This window comes from Chiloscyllium plagiosum, unplaced genomic scaffold (genome assembly GCF_037043375.1).
Source record: "Chiloscyllium plagiosum isolate Xiang-an unplaced genomic scaffold, Cpla_swu_hap1 HiC_scaffold_34, whole genome shotgun sequence".
Taxonomy (NCBI): Eukaryota; Metazoa; Chordata; class Chondrichthyes; order Orectolobiformes; family Hemiscylliidae; genus Chiloscyllium; species Chiloscyllium plagiosum.
The window spans coordinates 8,683,380-8,708,773 of record NW_028270172.1 but is presented as its reverse complement, the minus strand read 5'-3'; the positions used below and the strand labels follow the sequence as shown (position 1 = coordinate 8,708,773).

General features: G+C 42.3%; 1 protein-coding gene across 2 annotated transcripts in view; it reads right to left on the bottom strand.

The window, feature by feature from the left end:
* Positions 1-9,802: 9,802 nt before the first annotated feature.
* Positions 9,803-25,394, bottom strand: part of gad3 (glutamate decarboxylase 3) — a 55,418-nt gene continuing 39,826 nt past the window's right edge. For both annotated transcript variants that reach the window (XM_043719621.2, XM_087978440.1), the window contains exons 10-15: positions 23,936-24,000; positions 23,743-23,821; positions 21,776-21,925; positions 17,416-17,523; positions 14,500-14,589; positions 9,803-11,733 (exon numbers count right to left, since the gene is read on the bottom strand). In XM_043719621.2, coding sequence (XP_043575556.1) covers positions 11,560-11,733; positions 14,500-14,589; positions 17,416-17,523; positions 21,776-21,925; positions 23,743-23,821; positions 23,936-24,000 — 666 coding nt within the window. In that variant the 3' untranslated portion in view covers positions 9,803-11,559. The remainder of the gene's footprint in view (positions 11,734-14,499; positions 14,590-17,415; positions 17,524-21,775; positions 21,926-23,742; positions 23,822-23,935; positions 24,001-25,394) is intronic.

The following is a 25,394-nucleotide window of genomic DNA, read 5'->3' as shown; positions in this document are numbered from 1 at the left end:
ATAGAAATGTCTAATTAATGCCATGTCCCTTCTCTTTCCCAGTACCTTCCCATTTCAAGTATTTATTCCATTCCTTGGTCAAAGTTACTGTTGAATCTATCTTTTCAGGCAGTGCTTTCTAGCTTATAACAAATTATCTCAGGATGTGGCAAATCTTCATTTGATTTTTTAATTTCACAGTGAAATGTTACTTCAGTGTTCAATCAATATAACTGATCTCTAACTCATCGTCTGAGGTCATACTGACCCACTTCTGTAAAATCTTTGCTTGACAAAGTTAAAAATCACACAACTCCAGGTTATAGTCCAACAGGATTGTTTGGAAGCACTAGCTTTCGGAGCGCTGCTCCTTCATCAGGTAATTGTGGAGTATAAGATCGTAAGACACAGAATTTATAGCAAAAGTTTACAGTGTGATGCAGCCGAAATGATATGTTGAGAAAGACCTGGATTGCTTGTTAAGTCACTCATCTTTTAGAATGACCCATATTAGTTTCAGTTCTTTCATACGTAAATCCCAGCACTTTTTTAAAAGTTACATTCTCGTGTGAACTTCAACAATAGATTAGGTGCCATGTCGGCCCAGATAATGCATTGAACGTGTGAGGTGCCCTGTGTGAGGATGTCTGTGCTCCAATGTTCAGACTGATTCGAATCTAAAAAAAGGATTTACAGAATCTTACATGGATTCATGCAGTTTTTGAGCAAAATAAAACATTATTCTGTAAGTACAAATTCACCCCTCAAAAATATATGTGTGTGTGTGTGTGTGTGTGGGGGGGGGGGGGGGGGGGGGGATGGGCGTGTATGTGTGTCTATGAGAGAGTGTGTGTATGTGTATATGTGTGAATGTGAGCGTAAAGGGGTATAAGTCTGTGAGAGGGTGCGTGTGTGGGTGTGTATGTTTGGTGTATGAGAGAGTTTCTGTATGAGAGAGGGTCTGCTTGAGAGTATGGGTTTGTTGGAGTGTGTGTGTGTATGCGTGTATGTGTGTGCGTGTGAGTGTGTTGTGCAGTGCGGTCACCTGTAGTGACATGAATTCAAAGTCCTGGTTGAGGCCATCCCCATGGATACTGAACTTAGCTATCAGCCTCTGCTCAGCTACATTTTGCTGCTACCTGTCCCGAAGTCTGCCTTGGAGGATGGTCACCCGAAGGTACTAGGTGGAATATCACAGACCGCTGAAATGTTCTCCGACTGGGAATGAACACTCCTGTCTTTTGATTGTTGTGCAGTGTCCATTCATCCATTGCCGTAGCCTCTGCTCGTTTTCACCAATGTACCATGCCTCAGGACATCCTTGCCTGCAGCATATGAGATAGACCATGTTGGCCGAGTCACGTGAGTACCTGCTGCGTACATGATGGGAGGTGTCCCCATGTGTAATGGTGGTATCCGTGTCCACACTCTGACACGTCTTGCAGCGCCTACCGTGACAGGGTTGTATGGAGTTGTCCTGAAAGCCGGGCAGTTTGCTGCGAACAACGATCTGTTTGAGGTTTGGGGGTCGTTTAAAGGTGAGCAGTGGAGGTGTGGGGAAGGTCTTGGTGAGGTGCTCATCCTCATTGATAATGTGTTGCAGGTCACGAAGAACAAGGCATAGTCTTTCAGCTCCTGGAAAGTACTGAACAACGAAGGGTACCCTATTGGTTGCAGCACGTGTCTGTCTCCTGAGGAGGTCAATACGGTCTCTCGCTGTGGCACATCAGAACTGGTGGTCAATGAGTTGAGCATCGTACCCCGTTCTTATGAGGGCATCCTTGAGTACTTCCAAGTGCCCGTCATGTTCCTCCTCATCTGAACAGATCCTGTATATGTTAGGGCTTATCGTAGGGGATGGCTGTTTTAATATGTTTCAGGTGGAAGCTGGAGAAGCGTAGCATCGTAAGGTTATTCGTACGTTTGCATTTTTTGTTTTTTATTTCAAACCTCCATCATCTGCAGTTTTTTGTTTTATTTTTATATGTTCAGACATTACTTCAGGAGCAGATGTGACTTGAACTCAGGACTTCTAGTCCAGAGACAGGGACACTATCACTGCACCACAGGAGCCCTAAAAGACTTGGAGTCCTTTCATCTGGAACCGGACCAGCGATTTATGGAGGTTGGCTTATTGATGTACTGCAATCCACTACTCCACCAGCTCAACTATCAATGGAGAGCACACTTCAGTACTTAGAATTCTTCTTCCCATGCTTAGGTGATGGCCTAGTGCTATTATGACTGGATTGCTAATCCAGAGATACAGATGATGTTCTGGGGACCCAGGTTCAAACCCCATTACATCAAACGGTGGAATTTAAATTCAACAGAATCTGTAGTTCAGAGTCTAATAATGAGCATGAATTGATTGATTGGGAAAAGATGTCTGGTATCACCGAAGTCTTTTAGGGAAGGAAACTGCCTCCTGACCAGGTCTGAGAGAAAGTGAGGACTGTAGCTGCTGGAGAGTAAGAGTCGAAAAGTTTGGCATTGGAAAAGCACAGCGGGTCAGCCAGCATCCAAGGAGCAGGATAGCCGATGTTTCAGGCATAAACTCTTCATCAGGAACGTTGGAGGGGTGGGGGTAAGAGGGGTTGAGAGATAAATGGGGGGAGGGTGGGGCTGGGGGAAGGTAGCTGGGAAAGTGATAGGAGGATGTAGGTGGGGGGTGATGGTGATAGGTTGGTGAGATTAGATTTGATTAGATTACTCACAGTGTGGAAACAGGCCCTTCGGCCCAACAAGTCCACACCAACCCGCCGAAGCGCAACCACCCAGATCCATTCCCCTACATTTACCTCTTCACCTAACACGAGGGGCAATTTAGCATGGCCAATTCACCTAACCTGCACATTTTTGGATTGTGAGAGGAAACCGGAGCACCCGGAGGAAACCCACGCAGACACGGGGAGAATGTGCAAACTCCACACAGAGAGTCGCCAGAAGCGGGAATTGAACCCGGGCTCTGGCACTGTGAGGCAGCAGTGCTAACCACTGTGCCACCGTGCCGTGGTGAGGGGGGAGTGTAAACTCTACACCTGCCCCCTCATGTCTGTTTAAGGTCCCAAAGGATCTTTTCACATCCGGTGGAAATTTTCCTGCACATCAAAACACCTCATCTATTGTGTCCGTTGCTCCCGATGTGGTCTCCTCTATACTGGGGAGACAGGACGCCAACCTGGCAAATGTTTCAGAGCACGTCTCTGGGACGCACACACCAAACAATCCCACTGCCGTGTGGCTGGCCACTTCAATTCCCCCTCCCACTCTGCCGAGGACATGCATGTCCTGGGCCTCCTCCACCACCAAATCCAAACTACTCGATGCCTGGAGGAAGAACACCTCGTCTTCTGCCTTGGCACCCTTCAACCACATGGAATCAACATCGACTTCATCAGTTTCCAAATCTCCTCAACCCCTACCTCATCCCAGATCCAACCCTCCAACTCAGCAACACCCTCTTGAACTGTCCTACTTGTCCATCTTCCTTCTCACTCATCTCCTTTACCCTTGCCACAGATCTATCACAATCACCCCTTACTTGCATCCACCTATCGCTTCCCAGCTGCCTTCCACCCAGCCCCACCCCCACCCTCCTATTTATCTCTTAGCCTCCTTCTCTCATGACATTCCTGATGAAGGTCGACTCTCCTACTCCTTGGATGCTGCCTGATAGGTTGTGCTTTTCCAGCGCCACTCCTTACCAGGTCTGTCCTACACATGTGACGCTAGGCCAACATCAATGTGATTGACTCCTACCTGCCCTCTGGGCAATTAGGGATGGGCAAATGCCCTTGTCCCTTGAATGAATAAAAACTTTAGATGGAATTACAGAGCAGTGACAGTGCAAGCGGAACGGATGAACATGAATGTGATTGCACAAAAATCATTGACGATACCAGGACAGATGGAGAAAGCTGAAAAAATTGGAGATTGTTCAAGCGCTTCTGTCGAATTTGGAAATCAATGTTGACCACTTGTAATTCCCCTTGAGAATTTGGCAGTGGGATTTTATTTAACAAACTGCTTGATCGTCCACAGAACGAAACAACTTAAGGATCGATGTTGAACAGTCATGTTTAAGAATTGAGAAATAAATAGTGGGTATTGATTGAAATCTCTCACTGAGCAATCTTGCAGAGGTTGTGCAGTGTTGGAGGAGTCTGAATACAATAGGCACATTCCTGTAATTCCTGACAGAATGATTTTCCGCCTTCATAGTTGGAATATGTTCATCTGGAATGTCAGAGGTAATTCAGTTTCTTGGAGTAACTATAGGAATTTGCATCATCATTCACCTCTGCTTCTCATTTCTCACTCACCTGTAATGTGACATCAGCACTGGGAGGTGGCGGGGTTAGAACCAGCCCAGTGAGCAATCAGATAACTGTGAACAGCTTTGCTTTCCAAAAGTACAACCTGCAGATTATGGAAATCTGCAATCGAAACAGAGTGTCCTTGAGAAACTCAGCAGGTCCAGATGTTTTGGAGAGAGTTTGTTCACAGCTGGTCTGGTAATCCTCAACTTCTCTGCTTTTTCCCATCACCCTCGATTCCCTTACTGATTAAAAGTTTGTCTACCTCAGCCTTGAATATTCTCAGTGATGCAGAATTTACAACCCTCTGCAGTAAAATGAGATTGCACCCATCCCATTTGAGAGAAGACATCCTTCCTCATTTCTGACTTAAATGTGTGACCTCTTACTCTGGGATTATTCCCTCTGTGCTGAGAATCTCTCACAAAGGGCAACAGCCTCTCAGCATCTACCCTACCAATTATCTCAAGACTTTTTTTAATATTTCAATTACCCCACCCCCCACCCTTCTAAAACTTCAATGAGCACAAGCCTAAACCACTCAACATCTCCTCAGAAGGAGAACATTCACTGGGCTTACTCCAATGCCGTTATATGTTTGCTTAGATAAAGGGACCAAAACTGTTCACAGTATTCCAACTGTGGTCTAACTAGTGCCTCGTATAGTTTAAGTAAGATTCCCTTATTTTTATGTTCTATTCTCTTTGAGATAAAGGCCACAACTCCACTTGTTTTCCCTATTACCCGCTGAACCTGGATGTTATCTTTCTGTGATCTATGTATAAGGATTCCATTGTGCGACAGATTTCTGCTGTCTTTCTCCATTTAAATAATATTCAGCTCCTCTATACTTTGTGCTCAGTTGCATAACCTGACTTGTCATGGGGGACTTCAACTATCCAAATATTGACTGGGATCACTATAGTACGAGTACTATAGATGGGTTAGTTTTTGTCCAGTGTGTGCAGGAGGGCTTCCTGACACAGTATGTCGACAGGCCTACAAGGGGCGAAGCCACTTTATATTTAGCCTGGCCAGGTGTTAGATTTGAAAGTAGGTGAGCACTTTGGAGACAGCGATCACAATTCTGTCAGGTTTACTTTAGTGATGGAAAAGGATGGGTGTATTCCACCGAGCAAGAGTTACAGCTGGGGGAAGGGAAATTACGATGCAATTAGGAAAGATTTAGGAAGCGTAGAATGGGGAAGGAAACTGTAGGGGATGAGCACATTAAAAATATGGAGCTTATTCAAGGAAAAGCTCCTGTGTGTCCTAGATAAGTATGTACCTGTCAGGCAGGGAGGAAGACATAGAACGCGTGAGCCGTGGTTTACTAAGGAAGTGAAATCCCTGGTCAAGAAGAAGAAGTAGGCTTATGTTAGTACAAAATGTGAAAATTCAGGGCGCTTGAGGGTTACAAGGAAGTCAGGAAAGACCTAAAAAGAGAGCTCAGAAGAGCCAGGAGGAGACATGAGAAGTTGTTGGTGGATAGGATCAGGGTTAACCCTAAGGCTTTCCATCGGTATGTCAGGAATAAAAGAATGACGAGAGTTAAGTTAGGACCAATCAAGGATAATAGTGGGAAGTTGTGTGTGGAGCCAGAGGAGATAGGGGAAGCACTAAATAAATATTTTTCGACAGTATTCACTATAGAAAATGAAAATGTGGGTGAGGAAGATACAGGGATACTTGCCTCTAGAGATTGAGGTTCACAAGGAAGAGGTATTAGAAATACTGCAGAGTGTGAAAATAGACAAGTCCCCTGGGCCGGATGGGATCTATCCTAGGATCCTCTGGGAAGCAAGGGAAGGGATTGCCGAGCCTTTGGCATTGATCTTCAAATCATCATTGTCCACAGGAATAGTGCCTGAGGACAGGAGGATAGCAAATGTGGTTCCCTTGTTCAAAAAGGGTAGTAGAGACAACCCTGGTAAGTACAGACCAGTGAGTCTCACTTCAGTTGTTGGTAAAGTGTTGGAAAAGGTTATAAGAGATAGGATTTATAACCATCTAGAAAAGAATAATCTGATCAGGGACAGTCAGCACGGTTTTGTGAAGGATATGTCATGCCTAACGAATCTTATTGAGTTTTTTGACAAAGTGACCCAACAGGTAGATGAGAGTAAACCGGTTGATGTGGTGTATATGGATTTCAGCAAGGCATTCAATAAGGTTCCCCACAGTAGGCTATTATACAAAATGCAGAGGAATGGGATTGTGGGAGACATAGCAGTTTGGATCAGTAATTGGCTTGCTGAAAGAAAACAGAGGGTTAAAGTTGATGGAACATGTTCATCTTGGTGTCCAGTTACTAGCGGCGTACCGCAAAGGTCGGTGTTGGGTCCACTGTTGTTCGTCATTTTTATAAATGACCTGGATGAGAGCTTAGAAGGGTGGGTTAGTAAATTTGTGGACGACACTAAGGTCGGTGGAGTTGTGGATAGTGATGAAGGATATAATAGGTTGCAGAGAGACATAGATAGGATGCAGAGCTGGGCTGAGAGGTGGCAAATGGAGTTTAATGTGGACAAGTGTGAGGTGATACACTTTGGATGGAGTAATAGGAATGCAAAGTACTGGGTAATGGTAAGATTCTTGGGAGTGCAGATGAGCAGAGAGATCTCGGTGTCCATGTACACAGATCCCTGAAAGTTGCCACCCAGATTGATAGGGTTGTTAAGAAGGCATACAGTGTTTTGGCCTTTATTAATAGAGGGATTGAGTTCCGGAACCAGGAGGTTATGCTGCAGCTGTACAAAGCTCTAGTACGGCCACACTTGGAGTATTGTGTACTGTTCTGGTCATCGCATTATAAGAAGGATGTGGAACTTTGGAAAGGGTGCAAAGGAGATTTACTAGGATGGTGGCTGGTATAGAAGGAATGTCTTACGAGGAAAGGCTGAGGGCCTTGAGGCTGGTCTCGTTAGAGAGAAGAAGGTTGAGAGGTGACTTAATAGAGACATACAAGATAATCAGAGGGTTAGATAGGGTGGACAGGGACTGCCTTTTTCCAAGTATGAGGACGGCAAACATGAGGGGACACTACTTTAAAGTGAGGGAAGATAGGTATAAGACAGCTGTCAGAGGTAGTTTCTTTACTCAGAGAGTAGTAAGGGTATGGAATGCAACGGTAGTATATTTACCAACTTTAAGTGCATTTAAGTCGTCATTGGACAGGTATATGGACATACATGGAATAGTGTAGGTGGGATGGGCTTCAGATTAGTATGACAGGGCGGCGCAACATCGAGGGCCAAAGGGCCTGTACTGCGCTGTAATGTTATTTGTTCTATGTTCTATAACCTTGCATTTTCGCACATTAAGTTCCACTTGCCAAGTTTTTGCCCATTAACTTAACCTGTCCATAGCCTTCTGTCAACTGCCTATGTCATCTGCAAACTTGGCTATAGTATATTCTCTTCCCTTATCCAAAGCATTTGTATTTATTGTAAATAATTGTGCTCCCAGCACTGATCCCTGTTGCACTACAATGGTTCAAGGCTATCCCCTGAAAATGGCTCCCTCATCCTCACCCTCTGTTTTCCATTGGTTAACCAATTTTCTCTACATGCTAATATACGATTTTCAATACCATGGATTCACATTTTATTAAGTACACTATTACATATGGTACCTTATCAAACAACTTTTGTAAAACCAAATATATTATATCTACTGGTTCTCCTAATCTATCCTGCCTGTTACCTCCTCAAAGAATTCAAATACATTTGTCAGACATGATTTTTCTCCTTCATGAAGCCATGCTGACTTTGCTTAATCAGGTTTTGTATTTCTAAATGTTCTACTATTACATCTTTTATATCAGGCATGAATATTTTCCCAAAAATAGATTTTAAGTCAGATTGTAATAACTTGCTTTATTTTCTCCGTCTCTTTTTGAATACAACTGCTACATTTGCAGTTTTCCAATCTTCTGAGAGTTTTCCAGAAGTTAAGGAAGATTGCTACTAGTACACGTTATCTCTGTAGCTACTTCCTTGAATATCCTAGGATGAAACCACATGACTTTGAGCCGCGTTAGTTTCCCCAGTACATTTTTTAATGTTAGTTTTATAGTTATATCCTCTCCTGTTTTGCCTCTTGATTATTGAGTAATGATGGAATTCTATTACTGTATTCTACTGTGAAGACTCTTGCAAAATATTTATTCAACTCTCCCACCATTTTCTGGTTCCCATTATTATTTCATCCGGCCTCGTTCTCTAAGGGGCTTATTCATTTTGGTCTCTCTCCTCCTTTTGAAAGAATCCCCTGCTGTCCTTTTTGACATCACTTGCTAGTTTACCTTTAAAGTTTATTTTTCTTCCTCATTTTGATTTTTTCATTATTTGTTCATTTTTGAATCTTGCCAAATCCTTTGGCTTGCCACTAATCTTTGCTATGTTGTATTTGTCTTCTTTCGATTTGACAATCTCCTTAATTTCCCTGGTTAACCATTTGTCCGCTTCCAAAAATTCTTCATCTTCACTGGGATATACCTTTTTCGTGAGCCATCTATTATTTTCTTAAATGTCTACCATTGTACATCAAACATATTTAGTGCTGAACTGAAGTGGATTGTGTTCGACAAAAATGTGCTGCATGTGGCACAAGACTCTGTCCACCATCTACAAGGGTCGAGAGTGTGGTGCTGGAAAAGCACAGCAGGTCAGTCAGCATCTGAGGAGCAGGACAATTGATGATCTGGAAGGACAAGAGGCAGCAGATATATTGTAAGACCACCAGCTGCAAGTTCCCCTCCAAGCCACTCACCATCCTGACTTGGAAATATATCACCATTCCTTCACTGTTGCTGAGTCAAATTCCAAGCACTCCCTCCCTAAGGCCATTGTAGGTGACCCTGCACTGGAAGCACTGCAGTCGTTCAAGAAGGCAGCTCACCATGAATTTCTCCAGTAACTAGGGATCAGCTGTAAAAGCTGGCCCAGTTAGTGACACCCATAAATGACAAAAAAAGCAACTTGTACAAGCAGAAACAAAGCATAAGGATGAGTAGAGGAGGCAAAGCAAAGACAAAATTGGCTGAAAACACTGCAAGGAGGAGGCACTTCAGGGGTAGGGGGGATGGGAAAGGTGCAGTGAGCATAGCAGGTCAGAAAATCCTAAAATGTGGGCTATAGGGAGGCCTCCAGAATTTAACAGCAGGAATTCTTTATCCCCGTTCCAATTTAGGTAGTCAGCCAGATTGAATGGTACTGGACGGAGACAGGGGAGGGACAGCGAGATCATAAGGGGTACATCATAAGCCTGGTTGGAAGTCCAAAGTTCTTGATCATTTACACCATTTCTCTGGGATTCTCACTGCAGTTACATTGTCACAACTACCCTCCCTGTGAGTAAATGTTAACCCTAAATTCTGTTATGAATCCATAGGCCCTTCACCTTTACCACGAATATGAAATCTACCATGTATGATATCTCCAAGTGATAAAATAATCTCTCTATTACAGATTTAAAGCAAACAAAGTAGATTTCATAAACTGTCAAGGTTTTATTTTCATATAGTCATGTCTCATTAATCAATGACACAAATGTTTGATTATTAAGGTTATTGGGTTAATGAAGCACACTGCCTGAGCTTTTTCCATTCTATGTTTATTGTTGTGTAACATTGCAGACCCAGCATTTTGTAATTTTCACATCAAATTCATTTGCTGTTCATCTCATTGATGAATGCCAAAGACAGCGCAGTATCGGTGTTAAAGTTAGATTCAATTAGGATTCACTAATGTTTTGTACTGTTCCTGATGCTGGCTTGTCAAATCAGCGAGAGTAGTGCTGGTCTAAATCTCACAAATAGATATTACATTTTAACTGCATACAAACTGAGAAGTTATTATATATTAGCATTAAAACATACCACATGCTTTTACTTATTCATTATAAGTGCATTGAAAAATACGTTTATTAACGTGCATCAGCTCTGGTGGAGAGCCTTCTAGACCCGAAACGTTAGCATGCTTTCTTTCAGTGGATGCTGCCTGACCCGCTGTGATCTTCAACAAAGTCTGAGAGTGCTTTCTGGAGCAATCACTTTTGTAGTAAAGGAAAGACACCACTAATTTTCACCTACCAAACTTTCTCAAGATTATAATCTGTTAATGACTGGATAATTTAAACCTGTTGTGTTTTTGTTAATGTTGATTGAGGGATAAATATTGCGGGTGAGGACACTGGAGACAACTCACCTGATCTTCTCTGAACCCAAAGCATTCCATTTCAAAGATCTGTGCGTGCTACTGAACAGCCCATAACACAGTGTCAGTGCTTGGGTCAATTGTGGCACATCAAATAGCTTCACATTACAACTGGAACAACCAAAGCTCCTCAGAAACATTCAGGAGCACCTCCAAACCGACCACAGTGAAAGCTCCGATCTTCAACATAGATGGAGGGTCAAAGTGATGTTAGCATGGGAGCAGAGAAGCTTTGGCCTGCCTCTCTGAATCAGATGTTGACCCTTTATTTAATTTCTTTTTGTTATTAATGTGTGAAAGACAGAAGACTCTGTGCTTTTCCCAAAAGAAAATCCATGCAAGTAGCACAGTGGTTGTGTTATTGGACTAATTCAACAGCATGACCTCATGTTATGTATTCAAATTCTTTCATCTTTACAATTTTAATGAAATAAGTTAGCAATGGTGAGCATGAATCCATGGTTGTTGTGAAACCCCAGATCTGGTTCACCAATCTTTTGAGAAGGAAATCCATTGCCTGTACGCAGTCCCACCTACAAGTGACTCCAGATCCACAGAAATGTGGTTAACCCTTAACTTGCCCTGTGAAATAACCCAGCGAGTTCCTCAGTTAATGATGGCATTAACTCGCTTAGTTCTTTAAAGTCAATATTCTAACAGCTTGGTTTGATTCGATGGCACTGGGAGCACAAATTTGCTCCAAAATGAAATGGTTCAAAGAGTAAGTAAGCTAAAAAAGGTTTCACCAACATTTTATCAAAGGCCATGTTCAGGTTAGATCACAGAGATGAGCTTATATTTTTACTCCTAGGAGGTGGTGTGCCTCAGCAGAGGGGGTACAGGGTGGCTTGGGTTGGGTGGTCATCGAATATTTTTAAGGTGAGGAATAGGTTCTTGCTGGACAAGATAATGAAGGATTACTGGGGATAGAGGGGAATATGGAATTTGAAACACAAATAGATCAGCTATGATCTTACTAAATGCTGAAGCATTTTCGAAGGGCTTAATGGTCTAATTCTGCTTCTAATTCATTTGCTCGCTTGTTATAAATCCTTCCCAAGTCTCGCAAGCTCTTCAATCAGGAAGTCGACATCGGATTTGTTTGTAGCTGGATTCGAAAAGACCATACGGAAGAAATTCACATTGTGTCCTTGTGGCTGGTACCCGACCATCAATGACCCCTCCTCCATCATCCGAGCTTTAATCTTTGGCGCCACCTGAATATCAACAAAGACATGAGTTCATAACTTCCAATTGAAAAAAGGTGTATTCGAAAGGAGATTCTCGGGGCCTTCTGATGGGAATTCTGACTCAGCTCCTTCTAATGAAAGCTAAATGGCCTGACAGTGTTAACTCTGAATCTCTATCTGTTGATGGAGTCTGACCCATTTGGGTCTTTTCAGCATTTCCTGTTTCTGTGTCAGTTCTGGAAGAACGTGGTGGAGTGACTGGCACAGTTTTAACTGTGGCAAGGGTTAACTCGCAAAACTGCCCTATTATTTTATTTATCTGCTTGCAGATTTTAAGAAAATAAAACGTAGGTGTGTCTGCTCATATTGCCAATAAGATGCATGTGAAAAGCTCAGCATTTTAATTATTTGTTGGAATTTCAATTTTAGATATAAAAGCCACCTCCTTCAAGAATCTTAGATGGTCTCAAAGCATTTGGGATGTTCTGTCAGATGGTTCTTTGTTTTTTGAGGTTAGATCAAATGGAATAAATTTTGAAGGAAAGGAGAACAGGTGCTCTTGGCCAACTGTGTACAATGAATGAGAATATGGGTCAGAACTTTCTGCATAAACCATAGTGATCACACTGCTATCTAATTCACAGCAGCCATAGTCCTATTCTCAACTTAGGAAGAGATGAATGGTGCTGAGTTTAACCTGAGGGTCCCCACATCACAGGGGAGGGGAGAGGTTGAGAAGGCAGGACCCTTCATGGTAACCGCGGCCAGTGTGGGGATTGAATCCACACTATTGGCAGCACTCTGCATTACAAACCAGCCATCCAGCCAACTGAGGCAATCTACTGCCATTTATATACAAATTGAAAAGAAATGTTTGGGGATCTCTATGTCAACATCAGAGATACACTGCTCCCCTGTGAGCTGAGAGAAAAACAGGCATCATCTTCTTCTGAAGAATCATATCAGATTTGGAAAGTTAATTCTATACCTTTTCACCACCAATGCTGCCAGACCTGCTGAGTTTCTCCAGCGATTTCTGCTCTCAGTTCAGCTTCCCAGCCCCCGTGGTGTTTTGCTTTTATTTGAGTGAATCAGATGAGTTTTCATGGTGAACAAAACATGGTCACCATTAAGCTAAATTATAATTCCAAATTGGTTACTTTGAATTCAAATTTCACTGTCTGCCATGGTGGGATTCAAATCTTTACCACTATGTCACAATTTCCCCATATACCTGTGGTCCTGGGCATATGTGATATTGGGAGACTGGCCATGAACAAGACATAGGAGCAGATGTAGGCCATTCAGCCCATCAGACCCTCTCCATCATTCCATCGGATCTTGTTCTATGATCTAATTATCCTCTACTCCCACTTTCCTGCCATTTCCCCAGAACTCTCAGTTCACCTACTGGTTAAAAATACTTCTATCTCAGCCTTGAATCTGTTTAATAGCCTTGACAGCCCTCTGAGGAATGAGATTTCCCAGATTCACTACCCTCAGAGGGAAGACATTCTTCCTCATCTCTGTATTAAATGTGTGGCCACTTCTGAGATTACACCCTCTGGACTTCACCACATGAAGAAACAACCACTCTACATCTACCCTGTCAAGTCTGTAAGAATTTTATGTGTTTCAATGAGGTTGCCTCTCATTTTCCGAAACTCCAATGAATTCAAGCACGGCCTATTCCGCATCATAAGACAATACTACTTTACAAATCACTTTATCAATCTAGTGAACCTTCTCTGAACTGCTTCTAATGTCAATATATTTTTCCTGAGAGTAAGAGATTGAGACTGTTGACAGAATTCCACATTTGGTCTGAATAGTGCCTTGTACAGTTTAGTAAACTTCCCTAATTTTATCCTCCATTTAGTTTCCCTATTACCCACTGTACATGGATGCTAGCTTTGTGTGATTTGTGCACAGGATTCTCAAATCCCACTGTGCTGTAACTTTCTGCAGTCTTTATCCATTTAAATACCATTCAGATCCTTAACTCTTCCTGCCAAATTGCACAACTTCAAATTTTCCCACATTTTATTCTACCTGTCATGTTTTGAACCACTCACTTCGAATCACAGAATCTCTACAATCTGGAAGCAGGTCATTTGGCCCAGAGCGACTTCCTCCAAAGAGCATCCCACCCACTTCCACTCGTCTTCCTGTTATCCTGCATTTCCCATCCCGTCCAGTCTGCACATCTCTGGACACTATGAGCAATTTACCATGGCGAATCCACCCGACCTGCACATTTCTGGACTGTGGGAGGAAACCAGAGCGCCCGGAGGAAACCCACATAGAAACAGGGAGAACGTGCAAACTCCACACAGACAGTTGTCTGAGGGTGGAATCAAACCAGGCTCCCTGGCAGCAGTGCTAACCACTGAGACACCACATATTTTTGTTAATCTCCTTGTAACCATCTTTATGTAATGATAGTACTATCATACCCATTAATGTCTATTGGTGCCCTTCATTCATTCATTATTCATTCATTTTGTTCATGAGATAAAAGATTTGGGCTAATGTCAGACAAAATATCAGAGGTATATATTCCAGAATCCTGCAAGAATAGCTCCCATTTACACCAGTGCTTTTGGTTTCTTCGTGTCCCTGTGCTGTTTCATGCAAGAGGTTTAATGACAATCAGGAAATGGTTTTGTTTGAATTGTGCCCCCTGCTGGATGATTAAATAGTCTGTGGCCATGGAAATGGACAATGGTGAGAGCATTCAGCTTATTCTTACTTGTTGTCAAGTGGAATAAATAACATCACGTAGAAACTTACCTGATGAAGCTGGCTATCCCTCTCTGCACTTTCGGGCATTTCTTGGAGACTTGGTGGAATGTACCAGAAGCAGACATTGGTGTGCTCAGGCTGTGTGGGAAGATAAAAATGTAAGAGACAAAGTGTATGTTGTTATTCAGAAATGTTTAAAGGAAATTGATGATATATATGTCAGCATTATAATTTGCCATTCTGCAGAGTAGAATCATAGAATCCCGACAGTGTGGAAGCAGGCTATTCGGCCCATTGAGTCCACACTAACCAGCCGAAGAGCATCCCATCCAGACCCACCCTATCCCCATAGCTAATCCACCTAGCCTGCTCACCTTGGACAATTTAGCATGGCAATCCACCTAACCTGCACACCTTCGGATTGTGGGAGGAAATCCACGCAGACACAGGGAGAATGTGCAAATTCCACACAGTCGCCCGAGGCAGGAATCTAACCTGGGTCCCTGGTGCTGTGAGGGAGCAGTGCCAACTACTGAGCCACTCTGCTACCCTTTGAGCAATTCTTTGGTAAGATCTCCACCAACATTAATCCAAATTGCAAAACAATACAACCAAGCAGATCTGTTTCATACTGAGGATGGTGAAAGTAGACCTCACAAAGTGGGCAATGGCGAATTCAGCTTACTTCATACCTAACTTTATCAAGGTCATCAAGTCTATGCTAGATCGTTATGGAGCAACAGGCCAGCCCTATTCCCCTCCTGGATCCCCATAGCGCTGAAATGCCTGTCCAATTTCCTTTTGAAATCTTTGATTATGCCTGTTATGCTCAGAGGCAGTGAGTTCACTCACAATGTAAAGAACAGTTTCCTCCCAACCAATGATATCTCTTGCCAAAAGTCCTTATGTCATTGCGCCCCCAGTCTTTGTGCGATGATTAATGGGAGCAGCTTTCCTTTGTCCAACTGATGCCAATCCATCATCTTGTACACCTCCATCAGATCTCCCCTCAGCTTCTGTTTCTCAAAGCGAAATGAGTTAAATTCTCCATCCTGAATTTGCAGCTCAATGTCCTCATCCCTGCAACCAATTTCGAGCAGACACAGGCTAACGCATGTTGTCAGTTTCCAGTGCACTGCAGCAATGAAGGAGAAACCTTTGGTTGAACCCCATGCTGGAGAGACCTCATATTGTGATTCTCTTTGAGTCATAAGCTGAATACAGAGTACCACCGAGTGATGGAAAATCATGATCTGTGCGTGCAAGCTCCAACTGAGTGGCTGTGGGACAAAGCTGAGTGCAATCCAAACATGATTCCACAAACACGATCAAAATGATAAGAGGTTGTGTGGACGCATGCATTTCCCAGTGGTGATGGTGAACGCTTAAATAAAGGATTTCATCCTGTCCTCTTGGCTGCACAGTGCAGAGAGATACAGGATAGGAGAATTCTTTTGAATAACATTTTCACACAATCACTAAGATGCAGGAAACAAATTGCAATCAACAAACGTGTCACAAATGAAAACTAACAATCAAGGCAAAACATCGACACATCCGTACCACACGTGGACTGATTTCCCGTCTGCGTTCTCCCAGGATACAGCATCAACAATTTGAGGCTTTCATTAGAAAATTGGAAAAGAACAAATGATGAGGGTATGATCCTGACAGCCATTTAATAAATCTCTGTGAAACGTGATCCCAGAGGATTGTGTTTATCTGGGGTCTTCGTGTTGACAAAATTGTCCCTTTAAGATGACAAGCAGTTTCAGAAGAAAACGATGGGTTAATTTTTCACTTTGGCAGTCTCACTGTATACCTGATGTTTTGATTAGATTCCCTACAGTGTGGAAACAGGCCATTCGGGCCAACAAGTCCACACCGACCCGCTGAAGCACAACCCACCCAGACCCATTCCCCTACATTTACCCCTTCACCTAACACTATGGGCAATTTCGCATGGCCAATTCACCCAACCTGCACATTTTTGGACTGTGGGAGGAAAACGGAACACCCGGAGGAAACCCACGCAGACACGGGGAGAATGTGCAAACTCCACACAGAGAGTCACCTGAGGCGGGAATTGAACCCAGGTCTCTGGCGCTGTGAGGCAGCACTAACCACTGTGCCACCGTGCTGCCCACAATAAAGAAAATTGGTCATGTTGCATACTGAGCAGAACATTCTTCTTCACAACATGTAACCAGTCGCTGCTTGCCAAATGGCAAAAGCAGGAATTCAATTCCCTCTGTTTTAGTTCAATTGTAATCCAAGGTGTCAAGGAGGGCAGATTATTGTGCTAATTTACTACTGTGCACATGCTAACTGAGTGTGTATGTGTGCATGCTGTAGCTGTGCTGAAGAAGAGCTGGTAACAATTAAGGACAACAATACACAAAGACCTCCGTTGTGGAGACCAGTGGGCAAGCTGGAGAACCACCTTCTAGGTCTGTTCCAGTGTCTGCCCAGGGTAGTCCTGAACAATCCAGGCAGCAGGCTATGGAGAGGGTTGTTAGCACTGCCTGCCTGTCTCTCTGCTGTGGCTATGTCAATGCACAAGTGCCCCAGGTGAAAGAGTGCAACATTCACTCAGGGCTTGCTCCAGACTTTCTCAGATTCATGTGCACCATGTAGCTCACATGCATTATCTCCCCTGCGAAAGGTCTTTAAATTGTCTTTAAAGTTTTTTTCTGCTATAATGTCCCTTTAAGAACCCGTTCCTCTGTGAATTAATTAATTTGATTTTAAAGTTAATTTATTTCAGAAGAGTATAAGGACCAGCTTTCCCCAAATGGAGGCTAATCTGTAGGAGGGGAAAGTAATTTGCATGTGGATTAGTGTGATAAGCCTTTGTTGAAGACAAGAAGATCTTTACCAGAACCATGGTTACTACATTTGTATAATGTTTCAATGCACTTAAACAATACTGACAGTATAAAAGCACTCTGGTTGGAAACTTACTTTATCATCAAACACCAGCTTAAAATCATTTCTTCTTTTGAGTTTGCTGTGGAGATATTCTGCCAGTTCGAGACATTTATTGATTTGCTTCTCAAAGCCTGATGTGCCCTGTGAAGTGTAACAGCATAAATCAATGTACACCATACTTTTCTGTGATAAGAAATGCAATTGTAGTAAGTTCAGTGACAAAGAGAAGCACAAAGATCAGTTCTTATGCTGCTCATTGCGGGGGATAAAAATGACTTGCATTTAAATAGCACCGTCTACACCCACAGGATTTCCCAAAGTCTTTCACAGTCAGTGAAATACTTTTGAAATGTAATCATTGCAAATGTGGGAGACAGCGCAAACCCTCTCAAACCAACACTTTGAGAGGTGAATATCAGGTAAAGTGTATCTCTATTTCCTATATCTCAGCCAATTCTGTACCCCATTGCTACAATGTCTTTCATTCCATAGCCTATAAATTTTCTCAGAAATCTGCTGCATGATTTCTAGAAGTTTTTATCACTTCAACAGTGTATTGTCATCAACTGTCTCTGTTACTGCTTCAAAAAACTCCAACAAGATACAGAAACATAATTTCTCCTTTAGAAATCCATGTTGATTCTTCATCATCAACACATCATTTTCCATGTGACTATTAATTCTTTCAAGAGTAATTGCTTCTACAAGTTTCCCCAACATATGAAATTGAAGTTAAACTGACTGATTTGTAATTGCTGATCTGATCGTCAAAACCATTTCTGAACAAGGCTGGAATTGTTTGTAATTCTCCGCTCCTCTGGCACTGTCCCTGAGTCAAGTCAAGGTCAAGAGATTATGGCAAGTTCCACTCTCACTTCCTTCAATATCTTTGTATGCATTTCCTCTGATCCTGGGAGCTTGTCAACTTTTAAGTTGTCATTAAATGCCCCGTCCTTAATAATTTTGAATCCTTGTAGTTTTCTCCTCTGTCACTATGGTATGAACAGTATTTCCTTCCTTATTAAAGGCAGATGTAAAGTATATATTTAATAGTTCAGCCATGTCTCTGCCTCCAGGTGAAAATCCCCTTTTGTTTTCTGATCCTCCTTTTACCATTGATGTGTCTATAGAGGACTTTGGGGTTCCCCTTTATGTTACCTGTCAGTTTTTTCTCATATTTCCTCTTTGTTTTTCTACCTCTCCTTTGAACCCTCTTGATTCCTCTTCATTCTCAATGGCATTTTCTGCCAGTTATAAACACGCATTTTCTTTTTTGTTTTGATTTCTATCTTCTTTGTCATCCAGAGAGCTCTGGATTTGATTGTACAGCTTTTCCCTTGTCAGAGAATGTACCTTGACTGTATTGGGACCATCTCCCTTTTGAAGTTAAGGTGAGGCTTGTTAGGAAATTGAACCCAGGTGCTTTTACACAATAATTCCCAACATACCCCTAAGCAAAGATCATGTCCCTAGATCAGCAAGCAAGCCACTAAAATGATTTCTACTTATTTATTTGACAATGGCATTTGAGTGGTGCTGGTTAGGTTTATGGGTTATTGCTGTGGATCTGGAGTCATGTGTAGGTCAGACCAGGTAAAGATGATGGATTTCATGACGTAGAGGATATTAGTCAACCAATTAGATGTTTGTGAAAATTGACAGGGGCTAGTTTTTAATTCCAAATTATCTTTATTGATTTCAAACTTCACTGTCTGTCATAAATAGTAGCATGGACCTAAATGGAAATATTCCAAGACTTGGGTGACTGTAGCCAATAAACCAAGATACTTCTGAATGTTCTTTTTGTTGAAAAGTGAGCATTTTTAATTATTAATTTCTGTGACAGTGTTCCTGGGAGTTAACAATGAGGCCAATATTTATCATCCAACACTGATTGCACTTGAATGAAAGGGTTTGCTTAGCAATTTCAGGGACAGTTATGCATCACCACATTGCTTGGGATCTGGAGTCAAATGTAGGGCAGGCCAGTCCCTTCCCTAAAGTGCCAGATGGAAGAGTTCCGTGCACTGAGTTTGCGTCATGGTGGTTGATTCGAACATTAAAAGGAGAAATGGCAACCTGCCGAAATTGTAGAATCGTAGTAAGTGTGCAAGCAGGCCATTTGGCCCATCACCAATCTTCTAAAGAGCATCCCAGAAAGAACCACCCCTTTACCCTGCAATGCCCACGGCCAATCCACCTAACCTGCACATTGGGATGAAACCAGAGCACCTGGAGGAAACCCACACAGACACAGGAAGAACGTGCAAACTACACACAGACAGTCACCTGAAAGTGGGGTTGAACCCAGGTCCCTGGTGCTGTGAGGCAGCAGTGTTAACCATTAAGCCATCCTGAGAAACAACAGTTTGCGTTTTGAGATCAGGAAGACAGGATGGGAAGTTTAGTCAATGTGAAGATTTGCTAAAGTGTACAAAGTAATTTGTAAACAGTGCTAGAGCTGGGACGAAAACTGGGAACCATAAAAGTGTCCATAAAAGTGTCTTCTTCACTCCAACACTGGAGATGGTTAAGAGTACTGGAGCTACCGCCCCAGAGAACTCCCTGTGTTTGTTTGAAATTGGGTTCTCGAGTACAGCTTCAAACAAGATAGCGATATAATTAAAATCCATTTAAATGAGCCAAAAAGATGCATTGAATGGCACACAGTCATAACAAGGAAAATGTATAAAGAAGGATTTTGATAATAACTCAACACTGTAATGGGTTGAGCACTTTGGTCATCTGCAGTTGGAGGCTTATCAATAGATTGATCACCAGATACAGATCCTGGCTCATGGAATTTCTAAACAAGTAATATCATTGCGAGTAAGTACTAATGCTTTGTGTGGAATAAAGGTATATCGTGTTTAATGAAACATTAGTGAGTAAGTATTAATGCTTTGTGTGGAATAAAGGTATATCGTATTTAATGAAACATTAGCGAGTAAGTACTAATGCTTTGTGTGGAATAAAGGTATATCACATTTAATGAAACATTAGTGAGTAAGTACTAATGCTTTGTGTGGAATAAAGGTATATCGTGTTTAATGAAACATTAGTGAGTAAGTACTAATGCTTTGAGTGGAATAAAGGTATATCGTATTTAATGAAACATTAGCGAGTAAGTACTAATGCTTTGTGTGGAATAAAGGTATATCGTGTTTAATGAAACATTAGCGAGTAAGTACTAATGCTTTGTGTGGAATAAAGGTATATCGTATTTAATGAAACATTAGTGAGTAAGTACTAATGCCCTGTGTGGAATAAAGGTATATCGTATTTAATGTAACATGAGTGAGTAAGTACTAATGCTTTGTGTGGAATAAAGGTATATCGTGTTTAATGAAACATTGTCTGAATTGTTGTGTGCCATCGACATTTGGGCTCAAACATTTTGACCAAATAAGGATACGATGGAGTGGGGAGTGGGAGGGCATGGTGGTGGTGGTGGGGGGGTGAGGGGTGTGGGGGGGGGGGGGGGGGGGGGCGGGGGGGGGGGTGGGAGTGGTGCGGTTTACAAAAGTATAGGATGCACAAGAGCAAAGAGACCTGGGAAAACAAGTGCAGGCATGATGGGCCAAATGGCCTCTGTCTGCACAGTAATGATTCTGTGATTCTGTGATACCAATATATACATTGTGAAAAATAACAGGACAATTTGATAAGGCCATAAATAGTGCAAAGAAAGTACTGGAATTGATTTCTAGAGAAATAGAATACAGAAGCAGGGAAATATTGCTGAATGTATTTTGTCTGATGGTTGGATCACACTTGGAATGTGGGTGTAGATTTGGTTTCCACTTGAGAGGAGGGATATTGCGGGGACTGGAGATAGAAGAGGCAGTGAATCCCAGTGATAGTTACCAGAGTGGAACGGACAATCACCAATGAGGAAGGACCAAAAAGACTGAAGCTCTTTTCCTCTTTAAGAGAGGTTAGGGGATCTAACAGAGGTTCGTATAATTATGGAGGGGTTCCATTGTATTAGTGTAGGGAAACTGCTTCCACTGGAGTGACGGGGAATAGATATTCCTAGTCACTAACAAATAAAATAAACAAATTTAGGGGAATGTCTTTGCATTGTGAGTGTGGAGAACATGTGATTTGTTGCTGTTTGGACAGAGAGAATTGATGCATCAGGGGTGGGTTGTTAAATAATGAGGGAAAGGGAATGGGTGTGGTGGGATATTCATCAAGAATGGAAAGAGGTCATTCAAGTGGGAAGGATTTTGTGTGGAGAATTAATACCAGCATCGATCAGATAGGCTGAATGGCCTATTTCTATGTGGCACTTCTGTCTAACTCCAGGAGAATTGTACATGAGAACACTAAGTAACCCACAGCATCATTTCAGAATTAATCTTTTTCAGTTTCTTTCAAACTTCTTTACCTTTGCTTTCCACATCAACCAGAATTTGAAGACGTCGACATGACGACCACACAGAATGGTTTTATCTCCTGTATCATATGATACATCATACAGCTTGTCATTTTGAAACAGGTACTGTGCACCCATTTTATTGCAGTCCTGGAGCAAACCCTGTCAAAGATCATAAGCAGATGATAAAATACCAAAGCAATTTTTGATATTATGCTGCATTTTGCTTCACAATCATTATCCTTTATTAGACCTTTGAAGTTTAGGTTTCAATTCTTTGTACACTTTCACTATTACCTCAGGTTTCCCTCCTGTGTTGGGGGAAGGTTAGGAGCAGTAGTTGTACACTTCTGAGGGAGATAGGATTGCTGCATCAGTGTTAGACTCACTTGTCCTTCATGTTCCAGTCATTATGTGGATGTCAACAAAACACCATTGAACAAGGGGGAAAATTTGGAAATATTTAATTAAATCTCCATCATTCAATCAACTCATAACAGTTACTACAGGACCTCTGCTAACCTCCAAATTGCTTAAAGGGACAGAACATCGTTGCGTCTTGTCACCATGGGGTGTGTGTACTCATTTGGAAGTCACAGCTGACTGAAAAAGTCACATCCCTCTGGCAATCAGAAGACAGAAACTATATCTGGACAGTTCAAGGTTCCTGGACAGGAGTGACACTGTTGTAAAAATATCGATAGTGCACAGACAGGAATAAAGTTTGATCAGTGCTGGTGGAAGCGATCTGCCATTTGTTAGCCAGCAGCTTCCTCAGAGAGGAAACACAGACAGCTGAGGCAGCTCGGACAAGTTAGAACAAGATCTTGCATGCCTCATTCCTTGTGCTCCCTAACTATTGATTCTAATTCCATGCCACCCTTGTCCTCAATGCATATGAACAGAGAAATTCCTTTGGAAAGGTGTGTGCGTTATCTGTGAGATCTCTGAAGAGCTGACTGCTCCAAAGGGGCATTTTTGGAAATTTAGAGATGATAAGCGGAACTCAGGTCTCACATTAGTCTGTTTTTTTTTAATTGACTTGTTATTGAATGGATTTGATGAACATCAGAAAACAGGGGATAAACACCTATTAGATTCTGGTGCCCTTTGGCCTGGAAACAGCATGTCAACCTAATCGAGAAACTTTTTGTCTTGCAATCACCAGGACAAATGCAAGAATCCCAAATTGCAAATTACAAATGATTATAGCAAGCTCCCTGGAACCTGTAGTATATCATCACTTTCTCCTCAGTAATATATTGGCAAATCAGATTAACTTATCAGCTGAAAGAATTGTCTGCAAAAAGACCCTGAGCTACCTGTTGCCTGTCACTTTAACAAACCACTGTGTTCTCTGGCCAGGATCTCTGTCTCAGGCATGCTGCAATGTTCCAGCCAAGCAAGTTGGAAGACCAGCACCTCATTTTCTATTTGGGGACCCTACAGCCTTCTGGCCTCAATATCGAGTTCAAAAACTTTAGGACTTGAGCTCTCCCCAAAATACACACACCTGGCCTTGTTATTTCAAAGTCTGCTATTTATATACATACCCCAGTGTTCACGACTAACATTCTCCATTAACAGCTATTGACCCTCCTAGCCACATTGTTATCAATCCTTTGTCTGTCCAACTGTCACTCCTGTTTACTCCTGACCCCCTGCCTCATCCTATCTTCTGCATATAACCTGACATTTCCTAGCTACCACTCGTTCTAAAGAAGGGTCACTGGACTCAAAATGTTAACTTTGATTTCTCTCCACAAATGCTGCCAGATCTGCTGAGCTTTTCCAGCAACTTCTGTTTTTATTTTTGATTTGTCGGCCAATTAGCAACCTTTGCTCCTATTGTGTAGGTTGCTGTGATCACTTGAAATTTGGCATTCTTGCATTTGTCCTGATGAGTACAAGACAAAAACATTGTCTCTCTTAACAACCATAGCAAAATTCTGGGCTCGTCAATGATGTCTAAAACATACCTTTTCATGGATTAGAATTGCGGAACACTGCAGAGGGACCCCCATTATCTTGTGTGGATTCCACGTAACAGAGTTGGCTCTGATACAGAGAATAGCATTACTGTTGCTTGCAAAACAAAATCACCACATACTGTCTACATTTTACATTCATAATAATTTTCATGGGTATCGCTACAAAATGCCAAGAATTTACCTCTCAATCCCTGTTAATTTATAACGATGTTTCTGTGACATCAGTAGGCCACCACCCCAAGCTGCCTGAATAAAAAAAGCAGAGATTAATTTATTTGAGAACGCAATGCATTTCCCAAACAAAACACTGTTATGGTGTGTAAGCTAGATCCTCAGAAAGCGGAAATATTTACACCCTAAAAGTATTAACACGGTTCCAGTAAGTGGCAGGTGAATATTTTTCATTGAACACTTCCCAAAGGAGCCACACAGTGTAGCAGGACATTAATCATCGCTGCAATAGTTTGAGTAGTTTGCCAAATTCAGTAAGAGCCATAGGATGTAAGAGTAGAATTGGGCCATTCAGTCCTTTGAATCTGGTCTGCCATTCAATGAGATTGTGGTTGATCTGGTCATTGTGGTAGCACTCCGTGTCGCTCGGTTGTTTCAACTGTGGGATGGTGAAACGTGAGGTGTTTTAGACACTCATCCACAACAGAGGAAAACAGGGCTGAAGCATAGTAATCCCCAGGTCTCGCGAACAGGTGAGACGTTGTTGTTTCCCCCGTAAAATTGAACAGCACATGCTCACCTGTGAGCAGAAGGCAAGGAGTCGGGGTAGGGGGCTACAGGGAAAAAATAACTAAAGGAAGACCTGCACTTAAATAGCACCTTTCAGCATGTTCTAAACTGCTTTCCAGCCAACGAACAAGTGCTGTCACTGTCGCTATAAAGTAGAAAGCAGAGTAACCAATTTGCACACAGTAAGCTGCTAGTGGCTCCAAACAGCAGTGTGATAATGACCAGGTAATCAGGTTTCTGTGAGGACCAGGACACCAAGAAGAAATCACCCTGATCTTCTTTGAAATTGTATTTTAGGATCTTTCATGCTGACACAATAAAGACTCATTCAAAATGCAAACCTTTGTTTGGGTATTGTTATGTGAAGGGTTCAGGTTAGTGCACTTAGGATCCCTGCAACACTCCAAGCAATGCTCATGAGGTCATGGCATGGTAGTATTACCACTAAACCATTAGTCCAGAGACCCAGGTAATGTTCTGGGGACCAGGATTTGGATCCCATTATGGCAGATGGTGGAGTTGAAATTCAATAAAAATCTGAAATTAAGAGTCTAATGATGACCATCTAACCATTGTTGATTGTCAGGAAAACCCATCTAGTTCACTGACATCCTTAACTGGTCTGGCCTCTATATGACTCCAGACCCACAGCAATGTGCTTGGCTCTTCACTACCCTCTGGGAAATTACAAACGGGCAATAAATGCTGGCCCAGCCAGCATTGCCCTCATCCTGCAAGTGAATAAAAACAACTTCTAATCTCATTTGTCACACAACACCAGGTTATAGTCCAACAAGTTTAGTTGGAAGCACTAACTTCCGAAGCGCTGTTCCTTCATCAGGTGGCTGTGAAGCAGGACCATAGGACTCAGAATTTAGAGCAAATGCAGCTGATCTTTT